The 13,650-nt window shown below is 47.0% G+C and overlaps 3 protein-coding genes across 4 annotated transcripts; 1 reads left to right on the top strand and 2 right to left on the bottom strand.

Moving 5' to 3' along the window:
• The first annotated feature begins 93 nt into the window (after positions 1–93).
• Positions 94–5,194, top strand: fastkd1 (FAST kinase domains 1). Of its 2 annotated transcripts, none has more exons than XM_084689889.1 (14): positions 94–557; positions 797–1,455; positions 1,580–1,648; positions 1,771–1,896; positions 1,981–2,379; positions 2,508–2,618; positions 2,735–2,866; positions 2,950–3,436; positions 3,527–3,641; positions 3,726–3,854; positions 4,007–4,246; positions 4,477–4,648; positions 4,724–4,838; positions 4,927–5,194. In XM_084689889.1, exons 2-14 carry the CDS (start codon positions 926–928, stop codon positions 5,017–5,019), a joined length of 2,718 nt encoding a protein of 905 aa, XP_084546015.1. In that variant the 5' UTR covers positions 94–557; positions 797–925; the 3' UTR covers positions 5,020–5,194. The 2 variants fall into 2 exon arrangements, with proteins under 2 accessions (XP_084546015.1, XP_084546014.1); XM_084689888.1 differs by having other exon boundaries at positions 94–465.
• A 208-nt stretch (positions 5,195–5,402) lies between these two features.
• On the bottom strand, positions 5,403–7,857 carry klhl41a (kelch-like family member 41a). The gene is made up of 6 exons (XM_084689891.1): positions 6,699–7,857; positions 6,431–6,588; positions 6,210–6,317; positions 5,928–6,113; positions 5,681–5,827; positions 5,403–5,552 (listed from the first exon to the last, which is right to left on the bottom strand). Exons 1-6 carry the CDS (start codon positions 7,785–7,787, stop codon positions 5,441–5,443), a joined length of 1,800 nt encoding a protein of 599 aa, XP_084546017.1. The 5' UTR covers positions 7,788–7,857; the 3' UTR covers positions 5,403–5,440.
• A 617-nt stretch (positions 7,858–8,474) lies between these two features.
• Positions 8,475–13,623, bottom strand: bbs5 (Bardet-Biedl syndrome 5). The gene is made up of 12 exons (XM_084689898.1): positions 13,435–13,623; positions 12,946–13,028; positions 12,741–12,806; positions 12,511–12,560; positions 11,784–11,911; positions 11,465–11,600; positions 11,189–11,284; positions 10,966–11,028; positions 10,725–10,859; positions 10,357–10,440; positions 9,018–9,041; positions 8,475–8,902 (listed from the first exon to the last, which is right to left on the bottom strand). Exons 1-12 carry the CDS (start codon positions 13,494–13,496, stop codon positions 8,801–8,803), a joined length of 1,029 nt encoding a protein of 342 aa, XP_084546024.1. The 5' UTR covers positions 13,497–13,623; the 3' UTR covers positions 8,475–8,800.
• Between the last annotated feature and the right edge of the window lie 27 nt (positions 13,624–13,650).

Genomic DNA, 13,650 nt, shown 5'->3' on the forward strand with positions numbered 1-13,650 from the left:
TTATATTGGGGTTTCAAGTGTGTCCTATATTACGGTAATCTGGTGGAAGGGAGTATCTGCATGGGTATGCATTTTTTGGGCAATCTGCAGAAATCATTTTGTAAAGAGCAATTGGAGATGTACAAGATGTAAAAAAAATTGTATGCAATGTCGCTCCAACAAATACTGCTAAATGCCAGCGACAAGTACTCTCGGGGCCTGTTTATATGGTTTGGTGTTTTTGTAATCTCTACACAATTTTGTGACTATCCCTCGTTGACGTTGGATAACAGACAAGGTTTCATGTTGCTAGGGAAGTGAAAGGCTACATAACATTGTAATATTGTCAATAAATGATAGCCGTTGGGTTACTTGACTTTTTTATTGAGGTGCATGTATACGTTTTGAACTAAAATAATACATTTTGATGATAGGACAGCTAAATGCGTTTTCTTAATCTCACAATCTGGCAGTGGCTGTCCCCACGTGAGTAGTTCACGGGCACACTTCTATAGAAGTCAATGAGAAGACATGAATGTCAGGACACATCCTTATCATTTTATGTTGTTAGCATTAAGGTGCGTGTATTTGAAACGTTGCAAAACTACAAAAAAAAGAACTGTTGAATTTATGCGAACATTTATATTGTGCTTTTGCTTGTATTTATTTGCAAATTTGAATATGGGCTAGCTGGTTCAGTGTTGCTTTAAGATAATTTGAGTGATTGTGAGATGAAGTCTGACAGGTGATGTTGGCTACCTTAACTTGCGCTAATTATCTTTTAAATAATACAAAGCAATTGTGACCCTCTGTACAGATGTGACTCCGATGCACCACTGTTTCCAGAGGCTGATGAACACAGCCGCAGATCTGAATTAGTCAGTGGTTCCTATTAGAACATGTGCACCCCCATTCACCTTTGAACCGAGCCAGGGACTCCTTGGTGATGTTTCGGGTGTGGGCTGTGGGGCGCTGCCTGCAGAGGAGCCTGCACGGAGGGGCCCTGCACGGAGGGGCCCTGCACGGAGGGGCCCTGCACGGAGCGGCCCTGCACGGAGCGGCCCTGCACGGAGGGGCCCTGCACGGAGGGGCCCTGCACGGAGCGGCCCTGCACGGAGGGGCCCTGCACGGAGGGGCCCTGCACGGAGCGGCCCTGCACGGAGCGGCCCTGCACGGAGGGGCCCTGCACGGAGGGGCCGTGAACCGGGACCTGGTGATGGAGCAGCTCAGTGTGTGTGCTGGTGAAGACCAGCTGCTGGAGGTGGTGGGGAAGAACAAGGCCAAGCTGACGGTGAACCACGTGGGCTGTGCCATCAGCATGCTGTGGAGGTTCCAGAAGGAGAGGCCTGAGATTCTGAGGACTGTGGAGGTCATCAAGAGCCACCCCCAGTTCCTGAGTCTACGGGTTCTGGCTGAAAACAAAATTGCACTCATGGATAATTCTGTTTTGGTGGACATGCTTTATAATGTGCTGAGGTACAGAGTTCAGCGGTTGCTCCATATACCTTTTCAACAGATTGATGTTTATATCTTATATGTCATACAACATATTGTATGTTCTACCTACTGTTTACATTATTGTGATTTTTTTTTTTTAAAGGCTCAATGTGGAACATCATGACTCCCTGGTTCAGCAGTTGGTGTCAGAGGCATGGCTCAGACTTGACAGGTAATGAGAAAGTTATTACTTCTTATACTCTATCAACATTCCTTACACTGCTCAACGGTCTAATCAAACTGTCTTGTTTTGTCTGAATGGTGCTTTATTTATGGATTTTGTTTGTTTTTCAGATTTTCGTTGCCGTCCCTTTCCAAGTTTGCCGTCTGTCTTGGGGATCAGCACCTACATCAAAGTCCTCTCATGGGTCAGATCACTGAAATAGTGAGCCAGAAACTCTCCTTCATCAACAATTCAAGGTACACAAACAGATCCGGCCAGGCAAACCGCAAGCACGGCTACCGCTTTAGTCTCTATAATCTGAACGTCTGTTTTTCTCACAGGGTCCTGACTACTCTGATGATCAGCGTGTCGTCTTTGGCGTCCTCCCGTTTACGAGACGCTCTCGTCGAAAGAGCCGACCTCCTCCTGGACGACGTGAACCCAGCCCGTTACAACTGCCCCAGACGGGTGGTGCAGTTCCTGAGGAACAGCAGGCACACCCACCGGCCGCTGCTGGAGAAGTGCAACCGGATCTTCCTGAACAACATCCACCAAATGGACGCAGAGAACATCGGCATCATCATGGGCCTGTACCAGGGGCTGCAGTTCCAGAACTGTGACTTCCGCCTGGCAGCCAAACAGAGGCTGCAGGAACTGGTGGACTCCAGCACAGATCCAGTCTCCTTCACCAAGCTGTTTGTGTCTCTGGGGCCCATGGCTGGGGAAGACACTAGAGAGAGGTACATGCTACGGAACAGTGGCGCTGCTAACCTGTTGGTCCAAGTCCTTACTACTCTTAACATCTGAAGAGTCTGCTCTAATGCATGATATGTAAATGTAATGTTTTATCCTGATCATATATTCTCAGGTTGGAGAGTACAGCGCTGCTATTGGCTGAGGAGTTCAACGCCCAGCAGGCGTTGGCTATAATAGACACCCTGGAAGAGATTCAGTGTCGGAATCTTAGTTTGATCCACAAGTACGCTTTACCTCTTTATCAAGGCTATATCTTTTATTGCCTTATGTGGAATATATATATATATATATACACACACGTTTATATATAATCTGAGTTATGCCTCTATTCTTTTACAGGATTGCGTCCATACTTAACAAGAACCTGCATGTCTACAAGACAGTGGAGGTGGCCAGGTTCACCCAGTCCCTCATCTTTCTGCACTACCAGAGTCCTGACCTTTTCACGAAGCTACGCAACATTGTGGTTAAGTAAGTGGCCTCGCCACCTAGACACACCAGCAGCTACAGACCGTTCGTGATGACTATGACATCATCGGACTGCTCTATTCCAGGTGTCTGCAGGACACCGTGTTCCCATACGAGGTGACCATGCTGAGCCGGGTGCTGTCCATGCTGCCTCACGCTCGACCCGACGACGTTGTGATGTCCAGGGTGGACGCGGTTCTCCCTCAGTGTAACCTTAACGACCTGAACACCATTGCCATGTCCATCGCTAAGTGGGTGCACAACGACCCCTCCTACAGACACAGCACGCCCAGCAAGTACGTGCGTCAGCTGCAGACCCTGAACCGCTGCGGCCACAGCCGTCTGCAGACCGCCAAGCGCCTGGACCTGCTCCTGGAGGAGCTGCGGTACATCACCGGAGAGTGGTTCGATGAGATGCTGTTGGAGGAAACCATGGTGACGCTTCGGAGGATGGAGGACCAGATCACCTGGAGCAACGTTCCCGAGTTGGCCATTTTCCTGACCAAGACAGGCCACCTGTGCCCTCCTCTGCTGGACCGCATCGCTGATGTGATCATCAAAGATATCAGCAAGGTCAACTTTAGACACAGTTTTCTGTTGGTTAATTGACATGCTTGTAGATTCGATTGAAATGCTGACGCATTTTTTTGTCTGCCCTCAAAGATTCACTACTCTGCAACGTATGCCACCTTGTTACCCTTCGCTGTACTCAACTACGACCCCCCCGGGGTGGAAGAGATGTTTGAAGTGTCCATTGAGCATATCAAACCACATATCAGTAAGTGCACATCATGAACTAACATGCTGAGAGTTCGTGTCACACATCAGGTCAGTGCTCTGAACGTCTTCACTGTTGTTCTAGGCTCGTTCGACCCTCATCTGCTCGTTCTCCTCGCCTATGCCCTGGCAGTGGCAGACTGCTTTCCTGAGGAGCTGGTCAGAGAAATCTTCAGCGTGGATTTCCTGTCCAAGCTGGATGCTCAGTTAGAAAGTATGTGTTAAGAGAAAATGTATTGGCAACACTTCCTATGATACTATGATGTAACGTATTATGATATGACAAGCACACTACACAGTACAGTGATGCGGCGTTAAGGGTTCAAGAGGAGGTCCCTAAGTGCCGACTGTCTTATTGCTCGGCAGTCCTGCCGGATGCCCTGAACATGCGGATCCGCCTGCGTCTCATGGAGCTGAACCGGGCCGTGTGCCTGGAGTGCCCCGAGGTCCAGGTGCCCTGGTTCCACGAGCGCTACTGCCAGCAGCTGCAGAAGAGAGGCTCCAGCAGCCCCGTCCAGCAGCAGGTCCACAGGATGCTGGGAGAGGTCCTTGGTGGGATCAACTGTGCTAAAGTAGCAGTGGTGGCCCCATACTTCTATACAGTCGGTGAGCGACACACGTTCGAGCTTGAGCTTCATTTCGATGTCACCCCGCTATCTGTTTTTACAAGCCTTGTGACCAAGGGCTTCACACGCCCACAGAACTGCCCCTCGGTCAAGCTGAGCCATGTTGATATCTTCAGAAGCTGGAGTCCATCTTAAATGGCTCGATGGAAAACCCACGGTGTGCACAGCTGGATGTAGGAGTTTAAGAAGTATTCTTCTATGGATTCTCAGGCTTTGAGTGTATCCTGGACAGACACCACCAGCCGATACCCTACTGCGATTCGAGCCAGCTGCAGATCTCTGATGTTGAGGACGTCCGCTGGGAATCCAACTCACCAGGGCAGGACAGGAAGAAACTGCCCCCTGGGCAGGACAGAAGGGAACTGCCCCCAGGAGCGCAACGGTAAAAACAGGGAAAACAGTCTCATTTCTGTCATTGGTGATGTACTAAGACTTTGCTTCTCGTAACTGTTTACAGTGTTGCCGTGGACTTCCTGGATTCCAAATCCTTTTGCAAAAACTCCCGTCATATGAAAGGGGAAGCTGTGATGAGAAAGCGACATCTTGAAATACTGGGATATCATGTTGTACAGGTACAGGATGTAGTAATGCATGCAGTCTCCTCCAAATATACACTGACTATTGAGAAGGTTTGTTGCTAAAGTATGGTTTAATCAACAGATCCCTCATTTTGAATGGAATTCTATGGAGCTGTCCACACAGGATGCTTGGAAGGAATATTTAAAAAAGAAGATATTTACGGATTTGCCTTGAGACAATAGTTGCTTTCCCTACTGAGCTGTGAGAGACTTATTAACGGGGTTCTGGTTAAGTGTTCCTTATTTTCTTAAGAAATCCAAGAGTCTACCTCACACAGACTGCCAAGTGGAATGCTTTTATATAAATTGCTGTATTCATCAACTGATATTAAAAGTTTGTTACAAATCAACCATTTTGCTGAAAGCCTATTTGAGCATTTCTCAAACCCAGGTCCATGGATTGGTGCTGCATATTCATGTTATAACAAATGAAATGTAATAAATGTACCAGTGGATATAGGTTCCTGGCAAAAAAAAGTGCTAACCTATTCACTATTTGCCCAATATTGGTGAAATGAGTGAAATATTCAAATCAATATTGTGCAAATCAAAAAACACTTCAGTTAAAAATGACAAAAGCAGCCATGTGTTTATGTTTACAATTTGGGCATTTTTGCTGCATTCAGACGTAACGTCACACAGGAAGCTCCGGCGGCGTAGCGCATCTCCTTCAGCATCCCAGTCCACTGCCTGGTGTCTTCTTCATACCTGTTACAGACACAGAAGGGACTGTTTAGTTTTTTACAGTACAGATATGACACTTCATATGCAAGTCTGGGCAATTGGGAAAAGTTTGAGATATGATCCTTTTTCTGTTCTTTGATGTGAGCGCTTACTGCCAGATGTCGATGACTTCGGTGGGCGAACACTCCTTGTTCTCCGTCTCCATCATGGCGAAGCCTCCGACCGAGTACAGCAGCCCTCCGCAGCTGACCAGGTTCACTGAGCTTCTCTCCTGGGGGAAGTCTGGGAAGGGCACCCACCTGGAGGGAGGGCATAGTGAAATATCAGAGGAAACTCTTCCACGTACCGCATGCTGTTGAATACTGTACGCATTCTCTTGAGGTTGTGAGATGAACGTACTTGTTGGTCCCAAAGTCATAGGCTTCACATTCAGCTGCGAGCCCCTCTTCATTGACTCCTCCTGTCACAACAATCTGCCCCTTGTGAATGACACACCCAAACATGGCTCTCGGCGTTTTCATAGAAGCCAATTCCTTCCATTCGGACTTCTTGTGGTTGTATGCAAACAACTTATTGATTGCCTTGCTAATAGGAGGAGAGAGATGGACATGGTGATGTAGTTATCCTGTAGCGATTTGTTTGAGATGTTGAAAAGCTTTAAATGACAAAAGGTGATCTTACTTTTCATCAGTTTTCCCTCCAATACAATACACGAGGCCATTCTCAGAGACGACACTATGTCCATGAATTCTCAGCGGCAACTTTTTGGTATCAGACCACTTCATTTTGCTGTACAGACCGACAGGGACATACTTACTTTAACACTGACAACACTGCCACATGGATGTTTAACAAGATAAAATAACGGTATAACAAAAGTGATCAAAGTGTTTCATACTTACTCAGTATCATAACACACAACTGAGTCCAGAGACTCGTTGGACTGGAGGTCTTTGCCAGCTACAACGAAGATGAGATTTTCAAATTCACCCATACTGAACAGACATCTTGGGGAGGGCATAGGTGGCAGAGCTGTCCAATCAGCAGCCAGGCTGTCCAGCTGCGAAAATAAGACAAATCTATTAGTCTTTTATTTAAAGATATGAGATATTATTAGATATGATTTATTGTATTCATCAAGGGTATTCTTGTCCATTGAAAAGAGATGACCTGATAGAAGTAGCACTGTAGCGGAGCATCTTTCTCCTCCTCGTCTACGAACAGTCCTCCCAGGACATACAGGTGATTCTTCTTCGTTGCTAGGCTCACGTGGTTGCGCGGTATCAGCTCCGCCATGGCGGCCAGGAAGCATTCGTTCTCAATCCCGTCGTAGGCCACAGCGGCCGTGTCGTTGAGCATCAGGATCAAATCCCTGCCGTACATGCCGTGTCTACGGGTATCGTTCAGGTATCTAGGCAACACGCTGTCCTCTCCTCCTTCCTCTCCTCCTTCCTTCTTCTTCTCAGGCAGTTTTCCAGCGAAAGCATCCTTGATTACTTTGATTTTCTTGACAAGCTCAGGATCCGACTTGATGATGTCGTCTTTCTCCACTTTCTCGTTGAAGTACTTCTCTGGGAGCAGGCGAAAGCGGATGCAGTCGAAGGCCTCACCTAAGCTCTTCATGTTGTTCTCCTTGTCTTTCCTGATCCATTTCATCAGAGACTCGAACACGACCTCCTCCTTTTCTACGTTCAGGGAGTCCGCTCCGATGATGGCCAGGAGTTCAGGCGCAGTAAGCTCAAAGAATTCCTCCTCCTTGGCCAGGGTTTCAAATCTGTCTGCTGTGTAGTCCCGGGCAGCCAGTGCCAGGCGTGGGGAGTTGAGCACCAGGCCTAGTCTAAACATAGCTAGACAGTTGGTGGGTGACAGTTTCTTCTGCAGGTAATTCACACACACAGTGAACACAGACGGGATCTGAAAACGGCTTGCCATGGCCAAGATGTCCTGTACATTGTCGTCTGTGATGTCAATCTCTGCTGAGTACAAGTAATTGATAATCATCTCCATTATCGTGGGGTCCAAGTCCTCCATGGAAAACTCTTTATTTGTGTCCACTTCTTTGCCATCCTCTGAGAAATAAAGCTCTCTGAAGTAAGGACTGCAGGCTGCTAAGATGAGTTTATGGCAGGGCAGGCTTCGGTCTCCTACTTTCAGAATGCAGTCAATGAACTTGTTCTCGTTCAGCAGCTCCTTAAGGCCATCCTGGAGTAAGGTGCTCTGAAACAGACGCAGATCTTCCTTCATGCTTTTAGGATCCATGTTGGAGGAGACGTGACAGAGGATCAGACAACAATGACTGCCCTGGCTGGACCTGACTGAGAACTAAAGACTGCCAGGTCTCTGCAGCCTTTTCAATGTAACCAGGACCCTCTAAGTATAGCCCCCCACCCTATCCTGGAAAAATTCAGGGAAGCCAAATCGGAAAAGTGTCCGCATCACACAGCTGTCACAGAGTGAAAGAACAACTGTGAACCCTGTCATCCTGGCACTTAGTTCTAACAATGTAACATGACTACACTCAAGTGTCGTAGAGGTTTGAGTGAAAAACACAGTTACACAACTCACACATGATATGGAGTAGATTCAAATATGTGACATCATTCTGACAACTTGATTCAAGAGTTGAATTGCCTGAACTACAAATCGTCAAGATATCTCTCGAGTGGTCACTTGATCATGCGTAGACGTGACTGAAGCCTTCTTTAAGGCCGGAGATTCATGGTGAGTGAAAACCCCTATGAGCAAGTTTTATATTTAAATGTGAGTAGATTTCCAAGGAACTGACCTTCCTATGTGAGGTCAGGTAACAGCTGCTGGGACAACAGGTGACAGCATGTCCTCTTCAACCATTTGTAAAATACTTGAGCCCCTCTGACAGTTTTGAAAATAGCCCAGAATCATTGTTCATAGAACAACTGACTCGGATAATGATCAGTCAAGACAATATTTATCTGCCTTCTTTAACTCTTCAGATAAACTGAAAAATAGCATGGTTTTATTAATTCTATTCATTTACAAATCAAATTTTATGTACAAAACATACACTTTGTATTTCACATCGCAAGTTTCTGATTACAGCATTATTTCACCAATATCTTTACAGTAACAGTAGCTAAAATGTTATATTTAAAATAAAACTTAAGCTAGACATACACAGTAAATAAACTATGGCGTGAAATACCTGATATTTGTACATACATTTACACATTCACTACATCACTGATTACAACTGTATGGCAGTGTCATGTGAAAAAGCTGTGCTTGAGCTTCCTTCAGCCCATCACCTCCCACAGTCCCTGAAGGGTGAATCCTTCCTTCAGCTTCTCGATGGCGATGCCAAACTCCTCTGAGAACACCGGCTCTCTATCTTGTTGCTTTAGGATGACATAAAACAAAATATCCTGTAAGTTAAACCCCTCAGAGTTTATATTAAAGAGACAAACAGAAATCTAAAACAGACAAAAAGTGATGTACATTTGATCACCTTACCTTATTGCCATCCGCAAAGTAAGCCTGAAAACAAACACAAATCAATACTATTCACACAACAGTTCAGAGTGTAATCATTGGGATCTTCCCCCTAATCAGATGTGAACCCTTTAAAACCTTTGCTAAGGATACCTGTATTTACACACAAAATAAGCACTAGGCAACATAAAGCCATGTTTGCGGTACATTGTGCCTACATGACTTGAGCAACCTGCTATTTTGAGAGTGTGAAAACTACCCGTGGCGTCCCAGAGGAGGGCTGGGAGCAGGGCTAAGGGCATGGCAGGGCTGGGGAGGAGGGCAGGGCAGGGGGCAGGGGAGGAGGGCAGGGGAGGAGGGAAGGGCTGGGGGCAGGGCTGGGGGGGAGGGCAGGGCAGGGGGCAGGGCTGGGGAGGAGGGCAGGGGGCAGGGCAAGGCTGAGGGCAGGGCTGGGGAGGAGGGCAGGGCAGGGTAGGGGGCAGGGCTGGGGAGGAGGGCAGGGCTGGGGGCAGGGCTGGGGAGGAGGGCAGGGCAGGGGGCAGGGGAGGAGGGCAGGGGAGGAGGGATGGGCTGGGGGCAGGGCTGGGGGGGAGGGCAGGGCAGGGGGCAGGGGAGGAGGGCAGGGGAGGAGGGATGGGCTGGGGGCAGGGCTGGGGGGGAGGGCAGGGCAGGGGGCAGGGCTGGGGAGGAGGGCAGGGCAGGGTAGGGGGCAGGGCTGGGGAGGAGGGCAGGGCTGGGGAGGAGGGCAGGGCTGGGGGCAGGGCTGGGGAGGAGGGCAGGGCTGGGGAGGAGGGCAGGGGAGGAGTCAGAGCTGAAGATGGCAGGGTTGGGCTGGGCGTGGGCAGGGCTGGGGAGGAGGGCAGGGGGCAGGGCAAGGCTGAGGGCAGGGCTGGGGAGGAGGGCAGGGCAGGGTAGGGGGCAGGGCTGGGGAGGAGGGCAGGGCTGGGGGCAGGGCTGGGGAGGAGGGCAGGGCAGGGGGCAGGGGAGGAGGGCAGGGGAGGAGGGATGGGCTGGGGGCAGGGCTGGGGGGGAGGGCAGGGCAGGGGGCAGGGGAGGAGGGCAGGGGAGGAGGGATGGGCTGGGGGCAGGGCTGGGGGGGAGGGCAGGGCAGGGGGCAGGGCTGGGGAGGAGGGCAGGGCAGGGTAGGGGGCAGGGCTGGGGAGGAGGGCAGGGCTGGGGAGGAGGGCAGGGCTGGGGGCAGGGCTGGGGAGGAGGGCAGGGCTGGGGAGGAGGGCAGGGGAGGAGTCAGAGCTGAAGATGGCGGGGTTGGGCTGGGCGTGGGCAGGGCTGGGCTGGGGGTGGGCAGGGGTCGGCCCGGCAGGGCTGGGGAGGAGGGCTGAGCCCAGGTCGGCGTACTCACAGTGAAGGCATCCGTCTGCTCATCAGGCTCAATCTCCACATCATCAGGAAGCTGTTCTACAGTCAGCTCCTCTAACGGCTGGGGCTGGGATCATGGTGGGGAGAAACAGCTGTGATCATCTTTCACAGGAGGGAAGGCTTGCTAGTTCAACAACTTCACTTGGTTGGAATGTTGTCCAACCATGACACCTGACCCACATTCCAAGACTGAAGATGTAGAAGCTACCTTTGATATAATATATACACAGATATAACTAGATCAAGGCCATCAAATAGGTGATGATTGGTCATTAGGAGCCGTTTGTATTCACTTTCACAGAGACACATTTTGATGACACATTTCCGAGTATGGGTACTGTGGGTAAGTACCTTTTCCTCCATTTCATAGTCCACCCCAAAGATGGGATTGGCAGAGTACACTTTATGCAGCGAGTTAATCTCCTTAACAGCATCCTGAAGCTTATCCATTGGGTCAATCTTGAATCCTAGCACATATCCCCCAGTCTGAACAGTAGAAGACAAACGTTTAAAACATCTGACTAAATATAAATGGCATGGTACAGTTTATACTGATAGAGAAAATAAGACTTGAAGTGTAACATCAAATCACCTGCTGAGAGCTCTCTATCACCAACGCTAAACCAAACTTGGAGTCTCTTATTCTGATGGAACGCTTTCAGGAAGAAAAATCAGAAGGAAATTAGATTCAGCATAATGCATAAAACCTTCACTTCATAACATCATCAACGTTTACAAGCAGTTATTACCCGACAAGCATTGAGGAATGCGTGTTCATTAGTTGTGAATTGTGATGCGTTGTTGTGCGTACTTACGATCTGAAGATAGGGAATGCTGACATTGAAGCTCTCGTTCATGTTGGCGTGCCAGACGATCCGAACATTGGTAATGAAAAAGGTTCCCAGATTTCCCTAAAAAGAAAAACATTCTTGCATGACCAAATGAGATCATTACAAACCTGATTTAACAAATACTAACAACACCAACATCACAGACTGGGTATAATATAGAGTGTGGAATGCATGATGTCTCAGGTCCAATAGTCAGGTTAACCTAACTAACTCTGTCTGTTAAATCAATAAGCCAAATACCTGGTCACTGGACAGATTCCAGACTCCATTAATTTTGTCATAAACTTGTTCTTGAGGGAGGAGTCTGAGCTGTTTGTTTTGAATGAGAGCTCCTCTCAGTTTCAGGTCACGGTACATTTTAGACGTCTCATAAGCTCTGGGAAACAGGAAAGACCGTAGTTTGAAATGGAACATAACTTTAGAGACAACAAACATGACTACCCCCTCAGCTGGGGCGGGAAAATCAGTGTGCAAAAAGGTCCAAATGTATCATTTTGTTTTATGAAGAAATACACTTTCACTTATGTTCCTTTCACATCCAATGTTTAGTTTGAAATACCTGTGGACAGCGATGACGGAGGTGAACAGTCTCGGACTGCCTGGAACCACATTGGTAAAAATGAATTCAAATCTTGTGTTGTTTGACTTGGTCAAGATGTACAGTGCTTCCGTCTGGCCTCTAAGTTTCTGGAAATGTATACACAAAAGTCTTAAAACCTTGAAAAACTGCAAGTTCAGGGCTTGAAATTGCTACCATTTTGGTGACATATGCTCCCAAAATTGTGTCTGTGCGAACTCAAAATAAATTTGGGAGCATTTGTGCGAGTGCAAATAATCGTTATGGTGCTAACTGTTTTAATTCCTTTTCAAATTGCTTGAATCACTAATATGGCGAGATAAGTTATCCCTTCTTAGCGTGAGTAATATATTACATGTTGCGTGGGAGCGTGTGAAATGGTTGACATGAGAGAAAGCCGTGAATTAAACTTCATATTTACATTCTAAACTTTTATGCAGATTTTACATTGGTTAGTTAGTATATATTTGTGACTCCTTGTCACTGTGCTCCATTGTCACATGTCAGGGAGCTAACAAGCGCGCAAAATAAATATATAACATGAGTGTTTGTGTAGTAGTGCTCTGTAATATTCGGTGGGTTCTCCTAAATTTTCGGGTGATCCAAACTTTTAAAAGTTGGGAGCACCAGTGCCACCAAGTAAACACGTTTATTTCAAGCCCTGGTAAGTAATCTGTCTTTAAAGGTTCACTTATACTATTGTACTTACAGAGTTTGCTGTCCTCGTAGTGATGTTAATGATGGAATTGTATCCGACAGCTAGACATGAAAGAAACACTGATGTTTACAGTTGGCAATCTTTACAATGGAGACAAGTTTCCTATAGTCAAACTGGTACCAGTTGAATCCAAAAGATGGCAGCATTATTCTAACAGGATGATCTACGTGCACACTAGTATGGAAACAGAGGTAGAAAGAAGCAAGTATATCAATACTCACATAAATTTACTCTTGGCAAAGCCAGAGAATGCCAGATGATCCTTAAATTAGTTACCAGAAGTCTTCCTGCAAATAAAGTAGTGAACACTAATATAACACAGTGAGAGAGACATGTGTGAAATGTATATTGTGAATTTAGTAAGCAAGACTTTATGTAATCTATCAATAAAATTAAGTAATATCGTCAAGTGCCAGTAAGGCTTACCTCTATCACCATTGTTCCCTTTGGTATCCTCAATTGAATCAAGACAGTCTATTAAGACTTCACCTGGGCGGGTTTTCATTTGCCTGGTAGAAATTCAATAAACAGATTTGTGTAAATAATTGCTCATTAGCTCTACATGCTTTTTGTTGCTACTGTACCAAGCTAACTTCGTTCCTTTACATTTGAAAGGATATTAATTGAAGAACTCCAAGTCCATTCTGCCCATATTGAAAAAGCTAGGCTAGCTACTGGCTAAAGTAGCTGGAAATTATTACAAGCTACACCACGACATTTGCAGCGATTGAAAAATTGTTTGCGAGAATTGCGACTAGCCTCATTATCTAGTTAATGTTAGCATTAGCGCTACATGTGTTAGCTATCTTATTATACAGGTACTGACGTATCTTTGGCTAGCATTATTGTGAGCTACTGTACACTAGGCTAACGTTAATCGATAAGAAGATATCTCTACAGATATAAGTAACGTACTGTGCAGTTATATCGAATCTGACATCTCGATCTTCCCACAGAGCATCAAGTACAGACGCCATGGTTTCAGACTTTGCAAATGTTTTCAGTCGTGTTGATAATCTTCTTACGATAAGACAGTTAGGTTAGCCTTGTCAATTAGCTTGCTACCTTTCAATACCAGATTATGCGTCCGTGTATCGCCATAGTAACAGACGGCAAGCCCAAGGGACAAAC

The sequence above is a fragment of the Hypomesus nipponensis genome, chromosome 23 (genome assembly GCF_054491055.1).
Source record: "Hypomesus nipponensis isolate SF chromosome 23, ASM5449105v1, whole genome shotgun sequence".
NCBI lineage: Eukaryota > Metazoa > Chordata > Actinopteri > Osmeriformes > Osmeridae > Hypomesus > Hypomesus nipponensis.